Here is a 16,980-nt window from a genome sequence, read left to right on the forward strand (position 1 = left end):
GCCATCGGTAAGAACACAAAGCTCAATCCTTCAGTGAATACTACATTCAGCAGGAGCGAGAGCTGTATTGATCGCCCTTAGCACTAATGAGATTGGACGTAGCATTCCCAACACCACCAGTATTCTTTTCTCACTAAATCAAGGGATTAGATTGGCATACACATCCGTCTTATCCCCGCCTGTTACCGTCCATATGTGTCAGGCGGCCTCAAGTGGACAAAGACGCATAAATGAGAATGAGAGAAAAGGTGGGATTGAATACGTGAAAAGACACACCTAAAGGACTTATAGGGCTCCAGCGGAGTCTGTGTGCCGAGGTAGAGACGCCCACAAAAGAGGAGAGAGATGAGGGTTGTGATGGGCAGGCCATCACATCCACCGGGAGACAAAGGAGCGGGGTGACAAGCAGCCGATGGACAGAAGGTCCATTTCCACTCGCACAAAAGAGCCGGGGAGATGGAGCAGATTAGCAGCTCTTTATGCCCATTGTGAAGGCTCTAAATGATAAGATTCCCCCCATTTTTTTCCATCCCAGCCTGTGTGTGTGTGTGCATGTGTGAGTGTAAGACACCACAAGCTCTTTTCTGTTTCACTCCATCAGGATACGCTTCTCATTTTTACTTCTTTCACATGCAGGTACATACACACACACACACGTACACTTCTCCTGAGGAGTCTTTCATTCATCCGCACAGGAAAGACAAGCGCGACAGATGGCTTTTGAGTCACTTCCTGTCATTGCACTGAACCCTGAATTTACAGTACAATGGGAAAACTCTTACCTTGAACCCTCTCCTCACTTTAAGACGGTTCATTTTATGTTCACTTGACCTGACTGCATGTGTATACAGTCATGGAGGGTTTATTATCTATTGTTGATACATGACTCAGTTGTATACAGTGGCTTCCTGCGATCATACCTTAGTATTTAGTGCCATCTACTGGTCATTATGTGCCATTGCATTCGCTCATTGTACCCGTACCTGGACTCTAGTTTCTATAGGCTATGTAGATGTCTGAATGATGAGTGTTGTATATAAAACCAAAGCTGAGATTTTGTACACTTCCCCAGTACTGGGGTGTTTTATTTTTGGATTGAACTGTGAACAAGTGAGTTCTTTTTGCAATAAACTCAATTTAAATGGCATTTTTTTGCTGGCATGTCTAATAAAGTAGTTTAGACCTCTCTTTCTAAGTAGCTTTAGTCAACCTGATTAGATTTCTCCCGGGGCTAGCTTTGCTTTCGAGGTAGCTTCCCTAACCCTACATTTAATGGTATTCTACACTAATTTCAGACGGAAAATTAAAGGTTTAACCAAAATATATGAGGTAAAATCTGAAGCTTTGTGTTGATTAAACTACCCCTACTTCTGTATGTCTACATTTGGAATAATAAGGACATTCTCTACAAAAATAGGTAATAATTTCCTGGAAACCAGCTCAAAAATTATATCATATTTGTTCGTCAGCTGCTTTACTTGAATGGTAGACGATACAGCTGTGTCGATTTTTTTAAAGAAATATCAAAGTCCTGTAACTGCCATGGCCATGGCCGCTTACTCACACTGTCACTTTATTTAATGCTGTGGTGGGTGGTTTGCTTTCCAACAGATCATCAGAATAATAACAGAACAATTAGAGCTTTGTTCCACAAAGATATCATCACAGTTCATGACATGATCCCATTTAGGATTGGTATCATATGTAATGAATAAATGTACCTTGGTAAAAAGTGTGGTCCTTGCCTCTCAAGTATTTTCTTACCAACAAAATGAGAGACGTTACGTTTAATTTCACGGGTTCTACTCATCAAAATCTCTCCTTCAGAGATATAAACATGACATTGAAGCTGAATGCTCAATTTGTCAAAATTCCATTGAAACTTTCACAACTGTTTTGGAATTGTCCTCAAACAGAGACATTTCGGTCAGACATTCAAATGTTCAAAACCAGTCTTTCCTCTATTAAAAAATGAACTCAATGAATATGTACTGTAGATACGGATGAAATATTCAAAGAACTCGAAAGCTTTGAGAACTGTGCTGTTTTATCCTCCTGAGACCCGAACTTTTCTTTGGTATTTTTAATGTCTCATAGCTGTTTGGGATCAGTAGGACCTGATAAGTACAAAAAACTAAACATTGTCGATGGTAGTAAAGTCCCACTGCCCTTCAACAAGCTGATTATAAATTCCCAATGTCCACAAACGAGTACTTCCTAATTAACAGCGCCTTAGCTTACTATAAAACCGAATTTGTTGCCATATCAAACTACAAACATGATTAGTCACGAATAAACGAGTTGCAACCATAAAATTTGATCAGCTTTTGTCCACTTTTGTGTCGGGATCAGCTGCAGACTGACTTTGCAGGGATGGCTGCCATCTTGTTCTTACATGGATTAGTGTATTTTGCTCTTACTACCACTACATGATACAAAAACATGTCTACAAACAAGGGCGAATGAAGTATACGGTTCAGGAAACCAAAAATGTAATGTTCTAGTGGGAGGACGCACAGTCTCAGGAGGATATGATGTTGGAGCGGCGGCGTACAGTAGTTAAGATGAACCCCAGGGCACAGTATGATGTTGGTCCCTAGTGCCAGATTTTGTGTCAAAACAGCTATCGTACAGTAGTATCATCACATGATCCAATACAGACTTGACGTTGGACAACAACATCAACATACATATTACGAATTATCAATGCAAATCTGTATTTGACAGAAAGCCAAATAAAATGAGAAATTATACATTAAATTGAAGGGTTTTCATAGCTTATAGTTTTTAGTTTCTATATATGAGCTTATAATTGCGTTAGCTTTGATTGCAACTGACTATTTCACACAAGAAAAAAAGGTAATGGATAATTACTGGAGATGCTAAGCTAAGCTAAGCTAAGATTTAGCCTTGTAGCTATTTTACCTCCCTGCCCTTTGGCTTTGTGTTGCTGTATATGTATATTTGTGTCTTTGTGTGTTATATGAATTGTTTTTGACACTGTTTTTCACAAATTAAAATTTAATTTTAAAAAATGTTGCTCACTTCCGGTCTCCGTGACTCAGGACCGCTTCCTTCCGGTAGGAGGCGCTGCTTAGCGTCAGGCTGTGCAGTCAAACACTGCACTGTCGTGTAAAGCGTCGATTGCCGAGTCATGGATGGGTGTTGCTTAACACACACGCAGCAAGGACAGCAGCCGTGACGGCATGGGCACACACACTTATTGATCGTTGCGATGACAGACATCGGCTCTGTGTCCCACCTGTTGTTAAAGTCGTGTGTGTTAAAGTTGTGTGTCGCCGACTAAGCTAGCAAACAGCTAACGTTAGCATTGTTTTGCTAGCGCCTCTGGAGTACCCTCTGTTGCTGACAAGTGGAGTGTCTCATTGAGGTGACTGTGAAGTTGGCAGCGACCTAATAAGCCAGGTAAGGTGACTTTACAGTGAAAACAACGTGTTGCTTTATGTGTAGAGCCTCTGAAATACATGCTAACATGCTAATGTTGCTTTAGCTTCTCAATGGGAATGATGTTGGAGTGAATACTTGGTGTGAAAGTGTGTCTGTAAGCTGCTTGGTGCATTTTGGTGATGTGTGGCAAATGGGTGGTGTGGTGGTCGTTTATATCCAGCAGCTAAAGCAGGTAAACCATGAGTCAGCAACTATAAGTGTCACTGAAGCTCCCAGCCTAATATAGCAGAGCAGAGCAGCCCACAGACAGCAGGCACTTCTTTGTTTGGAGGATTTCATCCATTGTAACCTGTCACCTCTTGTTCTGTATCTATAATAAAATGATTTCCATCTCTCCCCAGCTGCAGCCATGCTGTTCATCCACAGCTACTGTGAAGCCAACTCCTCCATCTCCCACACCTGGGTGGATGAAGGCATCTCCCCTTGCTTCTACTTCACACTCGTCCCCACCATCCTGCTCACCATTGCCTTCTTCCTCGGCACCATCCACTGCATCTTCTATCAAAAATATGGCACAGCAATGGAGGCAAAGTTCATCCCACGCTCCCGCCTCTATGGTTTCCAGCTGGCTGTCTCCATCCTCCTCCTGCTCCAGTTCCTTGGTGGGATGGTGTGGCGGGCTGCCAGCGGAGGAGAGCTCCCAGGCTATGTGGTGCTGTATGGCTGCTTCTCTGCGCTGGGCTGGGCTTGGGCTATAGCCCTGCTCAGGGTGGAGAGACGGAGGGCCTTGGTGATGGATCGGACACGAGGTCACAGCGTGGCGCTGCTGTTGTTCTGGGCTGTGGCTTTCTCGGCTGAAAACTTGGCGTTCACCTCCTGGTACAGTCCTCACTGGTGGTGGGGGCTGGAGAGCAACCAACAACAGGTGAGGGAGCATCAAAAGTCACATAAGATCCTTTTTTTCATATGCAATGCTTCACTGTTGCCCTCTGCACCAGCATGCAGTGTGTTTATGCACTTCATCTCCTCTCCTATCTATTCAGCATTAAGTTTATTTATCTAATCTTGATCCTGTGAATGTTTTACAACGTTGTTGATGTGTGCTTAAACAGCCTAATGGGCCAAAGGTTAGTTATGTATTAAAGATAGGTGTGTCTTTTGAGCCGCCTACCAGCCTGTCTCTGCAAGAACAACAGTGTGCCCGCATAGCGAGTCTGGAAAACATGCAAAACACCAATGTCAACATGCGCATGACGACAGCCTTTTTTTTTTTTGCTGAGTCATGCCCCAGCCTGACTTTCAGATCCTGAAAGCTACGCTGGTAGCCAATAAGATTGCAAGACAAAATCTTGCCCCTCCCATGCTGAGTCAGCTGCAGTTGTTTAGCTTCATGACTTGCCATTTATGTATTGTGTTGTAAATGCACCGCTCTATCCTGTACTTTACTCAATTTGCTACTTAATTTTTTACAGTGGACACATGTTAAATGGAATGAACAAACTACTAGTTCTGTATTTTGGAGAGAATTTGCTTTTGAGCCCAGAAATGATATCTAAATATAAAAGAAATGGATCTTCAGTCTTAAGTCCCCCTAATCGTAACTTGTCTGATAATATATTTGATTTACTCAAAGGCTTGGATGTTGTATTATAAATGACTTCTATGAGCATCTCTCCGTTATCACACACTGATTAACTGCAACATGGCGTCCATATTGATCTGCTTTTTATTGCCTCTGAACCCCGTAGGTGCAGTTTGCCCTGTGGCTGATTCGCTACACTGGCACCGGGCTGCTCTTCTTCATTGGTCTCAAAGCTCCGGGGTTGCCACGGAGACCATACATACTTCTGATAAACGAAGATGAGCGGGATGTGGAGAACAGCGGACAGGTAGTTTCCCCGTGACACTTATTTGACATCTCAGACGTGACCTCTGTTCTGTGTTGAGCATCTGATTTGTTTCTCTGTCTCAGAGCCTGTTGGGCAGAACGGAGGCGAACCAGTCCACCTGGCAGGGTTTCAGGAAGAAAGTCCGCATGCTTGTTCCCTACATGTGGCCTCGGGGCAACATCCTCCTCCAGCTACTGGTCCTGTTCTGTTTGATGCTGCTAGGAGTCGAGAGAGCTATTAATGTCTTTGTACCCATTTACTACAAGAATATCGGTGAGCGTGAAATCCAACCCTTGAATGTTCATTTATTTCAGAGCTGCTTTTTTAATTAAATGGTTCTTTTCTGCAATAACATTTCTGCCTCAAGCTAATAGACTTTTTTCATTTGCCTTTGTCCCTCTCTCAGTGAATGAACTGACTGATGGCAGCAGCTGGCGCACTCTGTCTACTACAGTGTGTATTTATGTCCTGCTCAAGTTCCTGCAGGGCGGCGGTGCAGGTAGGACCAACTCTAATCCTCTCCAAGTCATACTGTACGTGGGTTTTCTGATTCTGTCATGGCCTGTCATGATAACTACTTTAATGGACGACGTGGTCCCAGAAATTATCAACAGAAACAATATTATTGTCACTTTAAGGCTGCTTTATGCTACTGATACACACACAAAGTAAGTATAAAATCATAGTATCTTTGTAGGAGCAGCCCAAAATTACTCTAGCTAGCAAAAACCTACCTGTAAGCTACGCTGTGTCATCTTTGAATTGTTTTTTTTTTTATTATGCCTTATACATGGGCCACACGTCACTGTCGAACAAGGCTGGCGTGTAGTTCCTGCAAAATCTCAAGATCGCCTTGAGGGAATTTCTTCAATTTTGGCACAAACGTCTACATGGAATCAACAATGAACTGATTAGATTTATTGTGCTCAAAAAGTCAAAGGTCAAAGTTACTGTGTTCTTGTCCGTCTCGTTCTCATGAACATGATATCTCAAAAGCACGAGGGAATTTCTTCAAATTTGGCACAAACACCTACATGGAATCAACAATTAACTGATTAGATTTATTGTGCTCAAAAGTCAAAGGTCAGAGTCACTGTGATCTTGTCCATCTACTTGTCATGAACATGATATCTGAAGAACACGAAGGAACTTCTTTAAATTTGGCACAAACGTCTACATGGAATCAACAATGACCTGATTAGATTTATTGTGCTTAAAAGTCAAAGTCACGGTGATCTTGTCCATCTCATTCTCATGAACAAGATATCTCAAGGACACGAGGGAATTTCTTCAAATTTGGCACAAACGTCTACATGGAATCAACAATGAACTGATTAGATTTATTGTACTCAAAAGTCAAAGGTCAAAGTCAAAGTGATCTTGTCCGTTTCATTATCATGAACATGATATCTCAAGAACACAAGGGAATTTCTTCAAATTTGGCACGAATGTCTACATAGAATCAACAATGAACTGATAGATATGGCGCCTAGGTTAGAGGTCAAGGTCACTGCGACCTTGCGTCTGTGTCATTCTCATGAAGGTGATATCTCACCAAGGCCTTGGGGGAATTTTCCTCAAATTTGGCACTAAGGTCCACTAGGATGAACTGATTAGAATTTGGTGGTCAGACGTCAAGGTCACTGTGACCTCAAAAAACATGTTTTTGGCCATATGTAAAAGATTCATATCCAAATTGAGACAATTTCACACAAAGTGATAAAGTGATGACATTTTATATCCAAAAGGTCAAAGGTCAACTTCACTTTGACATCTTAATATCCTGCAAAAACGCTTTTCTGGCCACTACGCAATGACATAACTCAGGAACAGAGGGGGAGCCATTTGGTCAGATACTGAGAGGTCAGCTAAATGATCCAGATCATGTCCATATATATTATGGTAAGTCGATATCCTAATTATCGTTATCTCCTCCTCTTCCCAGGTTCCTCTGGTTTTGTCAGCAACATGCGCTCCTTCCTGTGGATCAAGGTGCAGCAGTTCACCAACCGCGTGGTTCAAGTGCGTCTCTTTGCCCACTTGCACTCCCTCTCCCTGCGCTGGCATCTGGGCCGCAAAACTGGCGATGTGCTGCGAAGCATCGACCGCGGCACCTCCTCCATCAACAGCCTGCTCAGGTAAGATGGCACTGGATCAACACGGTTTTCCTCTGGACCTGTATTCTTTCCTAAAATTGTATTTGGACTCAATTCTTGTTTTATTTCCCCTACAGCTACATAGTGTTCAGCATCTTGCCAACCATTGCTGATATCGTCATTTCTATCATCTACTTCATCACTTATTTCAACGCCTGGTTCGGCCTCATTGTCTTCGTCTGCATGACCCTGTACCTCAGTAAGTAGTCACCACAGCTATCATTCCATATCATACAACAATGTGATTAGTTTAGTCGAACATACCCCATATAACTGTTCAGATTTACCCCTAAAGATTCCTTTTCCACCAGCTCTGACCATCATTATCACCGAATGGAGAACCAAGTACAGACGAGACATGAATCAGCAGGACAACAACGCCAAGTCCAAGGCTGTGGACTCCTTGTTAAACTTTGAGACGGTATATCAAACATTTTGGTTCATTGGAAGTTGAATAATTCCGAAATGTCAAATTTTGTTTCACTGTTTTCCTCCTTATTCTCTCAATTCAATAGGTAAAATACTACAATGCAGAGAGCTATGAGGTCGGCCGTTTTGAGGACGCCATCTTAAAATATCAGGTAAGTCAGAGGTATTCGGACAAGTGTCCATTTTGGCCCTCAAGTGGGTTGATTTAGATGGTGTTTTGTTAACACCAATTATTGTTTTTAGGTGTCAGAGTGGAAGACCCAGGCGTCCCTGGCATTCCTCAACCAAACACAGAATGTCATCATTGGGTCAGGCCTGCTAGCCGGTTCTCTCCTCTGCGCCTATTTTGTGACGGAGGGAAAGTTTCAGGTATTGTATGTTTTTCTGATCAAACTGTGACGAATAAAAATGCTAGTTTGAACTCTCCCATTCAGTTTGACACTGATAAAACTCCTCTTATCCTAGGTTGGAGATTTCGTCCTCTTTGGTACCTACATCATCCAGTTGTACACCCCCCTCAACTGGTTCGGAACCTACTACAGGTAAAAAAGAGGCTGCTTCAAATGCATCGTGGTCGACTCAAGCGCAGTAAAGATCGGTCTGTGTTTAAGGCTCTGACTCTGTTTTTCTTTTTGCTGCAGAATGATCCAGAATTCTTTCATTGACATGGAAAGCATGTTCAAACTTTTTGAAGAGGATGAGGAGGTACTTTTGAAACTGGTTATTCTCACTTAAAGCTCTGCATCGTGATCCATTTTTTAATCTTCTCTGTGTTTGTTCTCTGGCGCAGGTGAAAGACGAAGTAAACGCAGGGAGTCTTCTCTACAGAGAGGGGAAAGTGGAGTTTGAGAACGTCTACTTCAGCTACACAAATGGGTTGGTTCTCATTTGATTTGATCGCCTGTTTACGCCTTCGTGTATTTTACAAGCTCCAGTTCTTGAATGTCCCTACTGTTTTACAGCAAGGAGATTCTCAAGGATGTTTCCTTCACTGTACTTCCCGGACAGACGGTTGCCCTGGTAAGGAACAACTTCCATTCTATTCGCTCGTTCAGCTGAAGTGCCTGTGCTGTGTTTGGACTGTGCTGTAATGTCCTCTTAATCTCCCCAGGTGGGACCATCAGGCTCGGGGAAGAGCACCATTATGCGACTCCTCTTCCGTTTCTATGATGTTCAGGGAGGCTGCATAAGCATCGATGGGCAGGATATATCAAAAGTACGAGTACATAGAAACGTAATTCCAAGTCCAATTGAGCATACAGTAATAAAAGCATAGTACATATTTGCTAATTACTAAATCTTCATTGTCTTTGCTCAGGTGAAGCAGAGGTCTCTGCGAGCGCACATCGGCGTGGTTCCCCAGGATACTGTGCTCTTCAACGACACCATTCGAGATAACATCCGCTACGGCCGCATCTCTGCAACTGACCGGGAGGTGGAGGAGGCTGCTTTGGCTGCGGACATACACGACAAAATCATGACTTTCCCTGAAGGTAACCTTTAGGTCAGGGATTCTCAATGGGTGGGCTGTGGCCGATGATTCGTCACTACTACCCACTTGAGGGTCCATCTTGGGCCCACATGACTTTTTCCCATAGACTTACATTGGGATAGCGACATCGTTAAATCAATGGATACATTCAGTTCAATGAAATGAGTTACAAAAGGTTAAGAACCCCGGCTTTACCCACCCACCTGCGTTTCTCTCTGGCAGGATATGACACTCAGGTGGGGGAACGAGGTCTGAAGCTGAGTGGAGGAGAGAAGCAAAGGGTGGCTATAGCCAGAACAATCCTCAAAGCACCGCAGATCATCCTGCTGGACGAGGTGAGATTACAAAAAGGAAAACATTACCACATTGTTATTGCTGTTATTTCCAGTTGTAACGAATAATGTGTCTCGACAGGCCACGTCTGCACTGGACACGCAGACAGAACGCAACATCCAGGCCTCACTGGCGAAAGTCTGTGCCAACCGTACGACAGTTGTCATAGCTCACAGGTAAGAGAAGCACGTGCTGTCTTTCGTTCTTCTATGTCCCTTGTTTCAGTGGAGTTATGTGAATGTCTTGTTTTCATACAAAAGGTTGTCCACCATAATCGGAGCAGACCAGATCCTGGTTATCAGTGACGGCCGGATTGCCGAGAGAGGAGGGTAAGTGTGACCTGTTTTCCTGGTTGTCATACTGACAATCCCCTTTTTCATTTAACTCGAAGTGACTCACTTTCTCTCCATCCAAGGCACGAGGAGTTGCTGGACAAGGGAGGCTTGTATGCAGACATGTGGATGAAGCAGCAGCAGGCCCAGGACTCCGATTCCTCGTCAGATACTGAAGCCAAAGACCGCAAGTCGGAGAAACTGCAGCCGCCGTCGACCTCGTCAGGACACTAGGCACCTGAATGTATCTCTCTTTTTTTGTTTGTTTAGTTTTAAAAGAGAACGCTATGTTTTTTTTTAGTGTAGTCAAACTGAATGTGTGACGGCAGGTCATGGAGGAAAGGGAAGGTGCCTTTAACCAAATAAGGAAGTGTTAACAATCTGGTGGTTTTAGCTGTAATTATGGGCAATGTTTTTATTCAGGGACGGAGCAAAAAGATCGAATTATCATCACATCTAAAAGCAGACACTGGCATTTCTTTTTTTTTAAATTTAAAACCTTCATTATGAGGTTGACACCCTGAGTGAAGTTTTTAGCGCCTGAACTTGATTTGAGGATATTTTTAAAAGCACTCCTGCGACTTTTTAAATGTTGTCTTTATTTTTCATGTTAAGAATTGACTTTTTGTGCTGTCTTGTAATATTCTATGACATTGAAAAAATTATTAATTAATTTAAAGACATAAACGAGAGAGCTGCAAAAAAATGAGTTGTCCACTACATAATATCAGTTAGTATAAAAGCTGTCAGGGATTTTATTCAGCATTGTTTTGTTTTTTAATTTTTTTGTCGTCTGTTTTTGACCTTTGCTGTTATTTAAAGTGATATATTTTAAATGTGTAAAGCTCTGTATACTTTCAATCACTAAGGTAAAGCAGGGTGTGCTGCTTATTTGATCATTGTCTGCTCAGTTTTCATCACGGGTTAATGAATACACCAGTTGTCATTTGATTTGTCTTTCAATGTAGGCTGACTTATTTACATGTAAAGTGATAGTATACATTTCTGCCTGTGATTGCCAAACATTTTTACTTTGTACATGGAGCAGAGTTATCAGTTATATCTAGTTTATTGCACTACAAAGTTAAAGTATGTACCTTAAAAACAAAAAAAAAACATACAACATCAAATAAAATATCCCATGCAGTAATAATACACAGTTATTCCCACTTAATGCTATATATAAATAGTTATATACACAATTTCTGAATCAAGAATATGGAATAATTTCATTTTTTATATCTACCTCACAAAAGGTATTGCTCATGATTACTACGTTTTGTAAATATTCTGTTTTGTCTTGTACATATGAAAAATAAAAGGGTTTTTTTTCCCCATAAGTTCTTGTCAAAAATCATTACCAGTTCCTACTGACTCGGCACACCACCAGTTTGGAGAAGCAGACTGGAAAACTGACAGGGAAGCTATAAGCAATGTACTGCTGTGGATGGGGCCGGCAACAAAATGGATTTTCGGCACCTAAAAAAAGTCCCACTTAAAAATACTGAAAGCAGTTCAAGTGTATCTTATATTGAGAGTATTTCCACCGCTTTACCTTAATGTCAGACAGTGATTTCCAATGGGAAAATGAAGCTGTTGCGTCGCTCTCTTCACAGCCAGACTCCATTGAGAAAAACAGTGATTCAACATAGCTGAGCACAGGAGCTGCTGGTGTACTGCTGCCTCAGTGAGTTGTGATGTTTATGTTATTGCGTGACTTTCGGGTTTAAACGGGTTGGTTTAGAATCACCAAAGTTATGCAATAACACAAACTAACTAGCTGTGCAAAGCAGGAGTTGGCCAGCAGCTCCTGTGTTCAGCGAGCTTAAATTGCTGTATTTGTCAATGGAGTCTGGTGGCTTTGACAAGAGAGTAAATGGGAATATGTTAATATCGGTATATATAATATGGGTGTGTCGTGGAAAGGTAAAGCAGTGAGAATAATCTTAATATAACATACATTTAAGAAGAAGGAGATCCCCCTACTGTAAACCTGACCATGCAGAAGCTAACTACCTCCACAAGATGGCGGCAATGCATCACTACGTAGCTAGCTGCCTCCGGAGTACTGTCCCAGGTCAGGGCGTGTTGCTATCTGACTTCCCTGTCAGTCGGAAGGGGGCCAGGCCATACAGTCGTCTCTTCAACACTCGGCGGACTCATGTTTAATCCATAGCTGATATGGATTTCGACGCTTTATTTAACGAGAAGACATTTCAGTTTTCGGACTTCCAGGAGTTTACGGTATGTTGCTGCGCTACGTTAACTCTCAGTCGGCGAACTATGCTAGCTAACGGGCGCATTAGCATAGCTAGCGGACGTTAGCGTCAGCTGGATATGGAAACATTGTGTTCCGTATCTAAATACGCCGCTTGGGTGCATTGCTCAGCTACCACATCGCCAGTATACATTAATTAATGTTTCTAGTTGAAGCTAAAGAGTGAGTCGTGTGAAAATTACGAGTTATAGGTTATAATAGAAAGAACGTCATGTAATGCTAGGTGCTAATGCTAGCACTTTGTTAGCAACTGTCATTTTGCGCTCGAGCTACGGGCCTCGCGTTAGCTTAGCTAGCTTAAAGCTGTACGGGTGACACTTGCTATCAACAATACACACATGTAATGTCAAAAGAAGAATTTATATATTAACATATGAGTGAAATTAGTGTTTAGCATACTGCTGTACGTGTCACTGCTTTTTAACCAAGCTAACGACAGTTTACATAACTAAGCTAACCTAGCTAGCTAACATGCATGTTATTGTTTTCACAGTTTCTCCCTGGACACCAGAAGTTGACTGAACGAGTGAGGAAGCGACTGTATTATGGCCTGGATAAAGATGTTTCCTTAGATGCCCTTTCCTGTCCTGTTACAGGTTAGTTAAATATTAGCTTTTAAACTAGGTTAGCAGCTCTCTGACGCACCTGCATGAGGACAAACTTGTTTTGCTGACATGCTTTGTCAATATCTTGCGTCAGAGTTATTTAAAACATTTAGAGGACAGTATGTCACTTGGATGTTACATGCACAGACTTTATTTATGTACAGAAATGGATTTTGGTTGCACACATGTTCACTTTTGTCCTCTGTGCTTCCAGATATCGCCGTTGAAATCTTCCAGAAGTCTGCCCCAAGCCCAATACGAAAGCTTCAGAAGAAATATGCAGCTCATGTTTCCAGGTCTGTGCTTTTTATTATGCATGCATGGATTATACACTCCTGCACTGCCAGTCACACATTTGAAACTAATCTGTTTTCTGCTGCAGGGAGGCGTGCATCTCTCCATGTGCCATGATGCTGGCTCTAGTTTACATAGAAAGGCTCCGACATAGAAACCCTGAATACCTCCAAAAGATCTCCTCGTCCGACCTCTTCCTCATCTCCATGGTATGTGTGAGGGTTCATAGGTCGTTCTAAATGTGTCTGTGTTATTTCTAGCATCGGCGCGGCTCATTTCAGAATGCAGTTTGACATATGCGCTGATCTCCCGCGTTGAATTAGATGGTTGCCAGCAAGTACCTGTACGACGAAGGAGAGGAGGAGGAGGTTTTCAACGACGAGTGGGGCGCAGCTGGGAAGTTGGACGTCAAAACTGTCAATAACCTGGAGATGAACTTCTTGAATGCCATTGTAAGTGTGTGTGTGTATTTGCATGTGCATGTTTGGCTTGAGTTCTTTGTCCCAACCACTGTGTCGTATCTTCCAGGAGTGGAGCCTCTACACAGAGCCAAATGACTTGTTTGATATACTAAGTCAACTAGAAACCAGGTTGGTATTCAGCTATGTAAAACTTACTCTTGAAGAAATATCAGCCCTAAAAAAGGACATGAATTTTGACCTTTTAGCAGCACTGTAGTGGCTTAACCAGTTTGTGTTTGTTTCTGACCGTGTATCACCAGCATTGCGGAGCGGCAGGGGATGAAGCGCGGCTGGTTCACCTACACAGACCTCTGTGTGCTACTGGAGCACTCAGCGTGGAGTCAAGCCCTCACAGCCATCTACCAGCACTTTACCAAGGTAAGCCGGGGATTGTAGTCTGTGGGGGCAGGTGTAACACTTGACATCTGGTGTGTCAATCAACGCTGTGATTCTAACATTTTATTTCCAGGTATCCTGTATGCTCGGCCTCGTCTATCTCACCAGTGTGGCCGGCCTCATTGCCACCAGCGCTGTGCTGCACCAGCTCAGCCTCTCCAGAAGTGGCCAGTCCCTGCTTCCACCTCCACCTGAGATTAGCCCGGCCCATCTTCAGACCTCCAACCTCAACACGGAACCTCCTCCTGCAGCCCCGCGCCCCCCCTGTTGTGTTCTGGCCAACAAGAGCGTGAACCGTCAGACTAGCGCGCTTGGAACGGACCAGGATCACGGACAAAGCGCCCTGCCGGCCCCGTCGCAGTCATCGATATTGTGTCTCTGGGGTTCCCTCCTCGCCTCCATGGGTCATATACACCCTGAGACAGATTCTGATATGGAAGCTCCACACACCTGGTCTCCTGTGTCCTTCATCTGTCCCGGCTGTCTTGCAACCCTCCCTCCTCTTCAGTGCGGGCTTAGGAACACCTCAACACTCTCCACCTACGGTCCCCTTGATAACCACCAGCATCATGCACCATGGCTGCCCTCCAGCCTCCTCGGAGGGGCGGAGCCAAGCCTGAACTCACGCCTGGGGGTGTTCCCCGCCGTACAGCTGGGACCCTGCCATCCAGAGTCGATGCTGCCTGTAGACAAAGCTCAAGCTCTGCTCATGCCTGGCTAGTCACCGGCAAACTGCTGTCCACCTGTCGTGATGGACTCTGGAAATAAAACCAGCATTATATTCATGACTCATCCACCACTGTTCAAGTCATGTTTTTGTTTACTTTTCCAGATCTAGCACACAGGTGCAGACGTGAGAGTAGTTGGGCACAGACAGGGCAAGAGGATGGAAATTCACTTAAAGCTCAGCACTGCAGAATATTTTTGCCATAGCTAAAATGCCATAGTGTTCACTTGAAGCTCTGCGGCTCATTTTAATGCAGAGAATCACGAGGAATTTGAAAGTAGTTTGTTTTCTTGGCTGCAACCAAATTGTTTTGCTCCCCACATTTATCATTGGAAGTTCAGAGCTGTCAGGTGGTGATGTTGGGCCTTTGTGACGAGTGTGTTTGGAGTTATTACATTAAAGCTGTTGCTACGTGGCAAGTTGATGAAAGTGTGTGGAGGTTTTACAGCAAGTTTGACTTTTTTTTTATGACGGGGCTCTCTGCGAAGAAGGGACTAAACCAGTTTACTTTGTACACTTAATTTTGGCTTCTCCATATTTGCTTATCTTTACCATTTGTTTTTCATATATGCACAAGGAGCTGTACATCAGAAATGGGTCACACACACGCAGCAAGCACTGACTTTGTACATCGGATCGTTTTTGTTACTGTTAATGAAACAAATAGTCTTTCCCCTACGTTCAGGAGGAAGCATCAAAGAAAGGAAACGGACAGTTTGAAGGCAGCGGCCATCTCATACCTCAGAAAACATCAGCTCCTCTTATTCTGGTCATTTACAGCTTAAAACTTTGTCCTGTTTGCTTGTTTGAGTCAATATTTGCCAGATTTTATGTGGCAATGGGATGTCACATAACTTTTAAGCTAATTCTCTACCAGGGTGATGTTTTAGCCACATTGAAGAGATTAATCTTTAAAGTTTCCCATTCTCCAAGGAGAAGACAGTCTGTATAAATAGGATGGGCTCCAAGGGATTCGTGCAGTTTCTAATTGGTTCCTGGTTGGTGTTTTTGAAGTGGACATAATGAATATAACGTGTCACAGGCAGAACAATAGTGTTTCTTTGTCGATGCAGTCTGGAATTTGCACATCTGGCTCCATTTTCACTGCAACAGGACACTTCACTCCAAGTGTGTCAAGTGTATCTTTTTCCCCCAACACCGGAGGAAAATGTAAACAATAAATTTTCTCTTTATGTACAGAGTTCCACATGGTCCCTAGGACATTTACTTTGTAACTGAACCTTTGACAAGTTGCTCTGAGCATCTGAATTTGATACACTTTGAAGCACCTTTAATTTTGTACATGGTGTAAAATGCAAATATTGTACAAATCTGTAGAAAAACCCAGAACTAATAAAGGATGCATTTCTTTGACACTTGTTGATTATCGTCTGTGTAAACAGCAGAGTGTGAAGCATCATTTAAATCATACAGCCAACAGTGTTATTGTTTCCATCCTTGACACTTCTCTATATAGACCAGGAATTAATGCCATTTTAATATCTGACATAGCTGCAGAAACTGTACCCTTTATACAGGCTTTGATACATCAAGGACGCTAGAGGTCCACCATGGATTACTTCACAGGCCTACTGCCCTTCATTTGCAAAATGTCAAATTAACACCTAGCAACCAGGAAGTGACTCAAATTAACTACAAAGAGACAGAACGACCACAAATAGAATACAGAATTACCTTAAAGAAATATAAATGACAAGAAAAAGACAAAGCAACCACAACTGTTCTTTTAACACAACCCTATTCATGTTTACAGTGTACCTATTTTTATATTATTCTTGTTATTTGTATTCAGATTTTATATTTAATTGCAAATAGCATTTCCTTTTTATACGTATGCTTCTAAAGAAGCATGTTCCTTTTTGTGTTACTCTATATTTTATATTCTTTGTTATGCACCAATACACCAAGCCAAATTCCTTGTATGTGAAAACCTACTTGGCAATAAAACCGATTCTGAAGGAGACACAAAATGACGAAATTACCCCAAATACATACAACACAAACGAGACACAAAACAACCACAATATGACACAAAATTACCTAAGAGAGACTCAAAACAAACACAAAGAGACACATAACGACAAAAAAGACACAAAATTACCCCAGAGAGACTCAAAACAACTAGAAGACACAAAAACAACAAGGAGACACAAAATGAC

At 42.6% G+C, this 16,980-nt stretch overlaps 2 protein-coding genes across 2 annotated transcripts; both read left to right on the forward strand.

The window, feature by feature from the left end:
* Positions 1 to 3,128: 3,128 nt before the first annotated feature.
* On the forward strand, positions 3,129 to 11,379 carry abcb6a (ATP-binding cassette, sub-family B (MDR/TAP), member 6a). Its single transcript, XM_050063496.1, has 20 exons — positions 3,129 to 3,426; positions 3,810 to 4,333; positions 5,157 to 5,297; positions 5,381 to 5,570; positions 5,704 to 5,796; positions 7,243 to 7,435; positions 7,531 to 7,652; positions 7,765 to 7,874; positions 7,969 to 8,034; positions 8,126 to 8,251; positions 8,348 to 8,424; positions 8,524 to 8,587; positions 8,673 to 8,758; positions 8,845 to 8,902; positions 8,994 to 9,098; positions 9,201 to 9,375; positions 9,597 to 9,709; positions 9,789 to 9,883; positions 9,968 to 10,036; positions 10,123 to 11,379. Exons 2-20 carry the CDS (start codon positions 3,818 to 3,820, stop codon positions 10,271 to 10,273), a joined length of 2,550 nt encoding a protein of 849 aa, XP_049919453.1. The 5' UTR covers positions 3,129 to 3,426; positions 3,810 to 3,817; the 3' UTR covers positions 10,274 to 11,379.
* Positions 11,380 to 12,119: 740 nt separating this feature from the next.
* On the forward strand, positions 12,120 to 16,174 carry cnppd1 (cyclin Pas1/PHO80 domain containing 1). The gene is made up of 8 exons (XM_050063481.1): positions 12,120 to 12,283; positions 12,811 to 12,913; positions 13,137 to 13,218; positions 13,305 to 13,425; positions 13,540 to 13,668; positions 13,745 to 13,806; positions 13,938 to 14,055; positions 14,147 to 16,174. Exons 1-8 carry the CDS (start codon positions 12,221 to 12,223, stop codon positions 14,792 to 14,794), a joined length of 1,326 nt encoding a protein of 441 aa, XP_049919438.1. The 5' UTR covers positions 12,120 to 12,220; the 3' UTR covers positions 14,795 to 16,174.
* Positions 16,175 to 16,980: the final 806 nt, after the last annotated feature.

This window comes from Epinephelus moara, chromosome 15 (genome assembly GCF_006386435.1).
Source record: "Epinephelus moara isolate mb chromosome 15, YSFRI_EMoa_1.0, whole genome shotgun sequence".
NCBI classification, from domain to species: domain Eukaryota; kingdom Metazoa; phylum Chordata; class Actinopteri; order Perciformes; family Serranidae; genus Epinephelus; species Epinephelus moara.

Excerpts from the sequence above, each read along its gene's own strand:
- cnppd1 (XM_050063481.1), top strand. The coding sequence starts at position 12,221 with ATGGATTTCGACGCTTTATTTAACGAGAAGACATTTCAGTTTTCGGAC. Across the intron at positions 13,669-13,744 it reads TGAACTTCTTGAATGCCATT|GAGTGGAGCCTCTACACAGA; the intron begins GTAAGTGTGTGT and ends CGTATCTTCCAG. Across the intron at positions 14,056-14,146 it reads TCTACCAGCACTTTACCAAG|GTATCCTGTATGCTCGGCCT; the intron begins GTAAGCCGGGGA and ends TTTTATTTCCAG.
- abcb6a (XM_050063496.1), top strand. The coding sequence starts at position 3,818 with ATGCTGTTCATCCACAGCTACTGTGAAGCCAACTCCTCCATCTCCCAC. Across the intron at positions 9,376-9,596 it reads AATCATGACTTTCCCTGAAG|GATATGACACTCAGGTGGGG; the intron begins GTAACCTTTAGG and ends TCTCTCTGGCAG. Across the intron at positions 9,710-9,788 it reads AGATCATCCTGCTGGACGAG|GCCACGTCTGCACTGGACAC; the intron begins GTGAGATTACAA and ends GTGTCTCGACAG.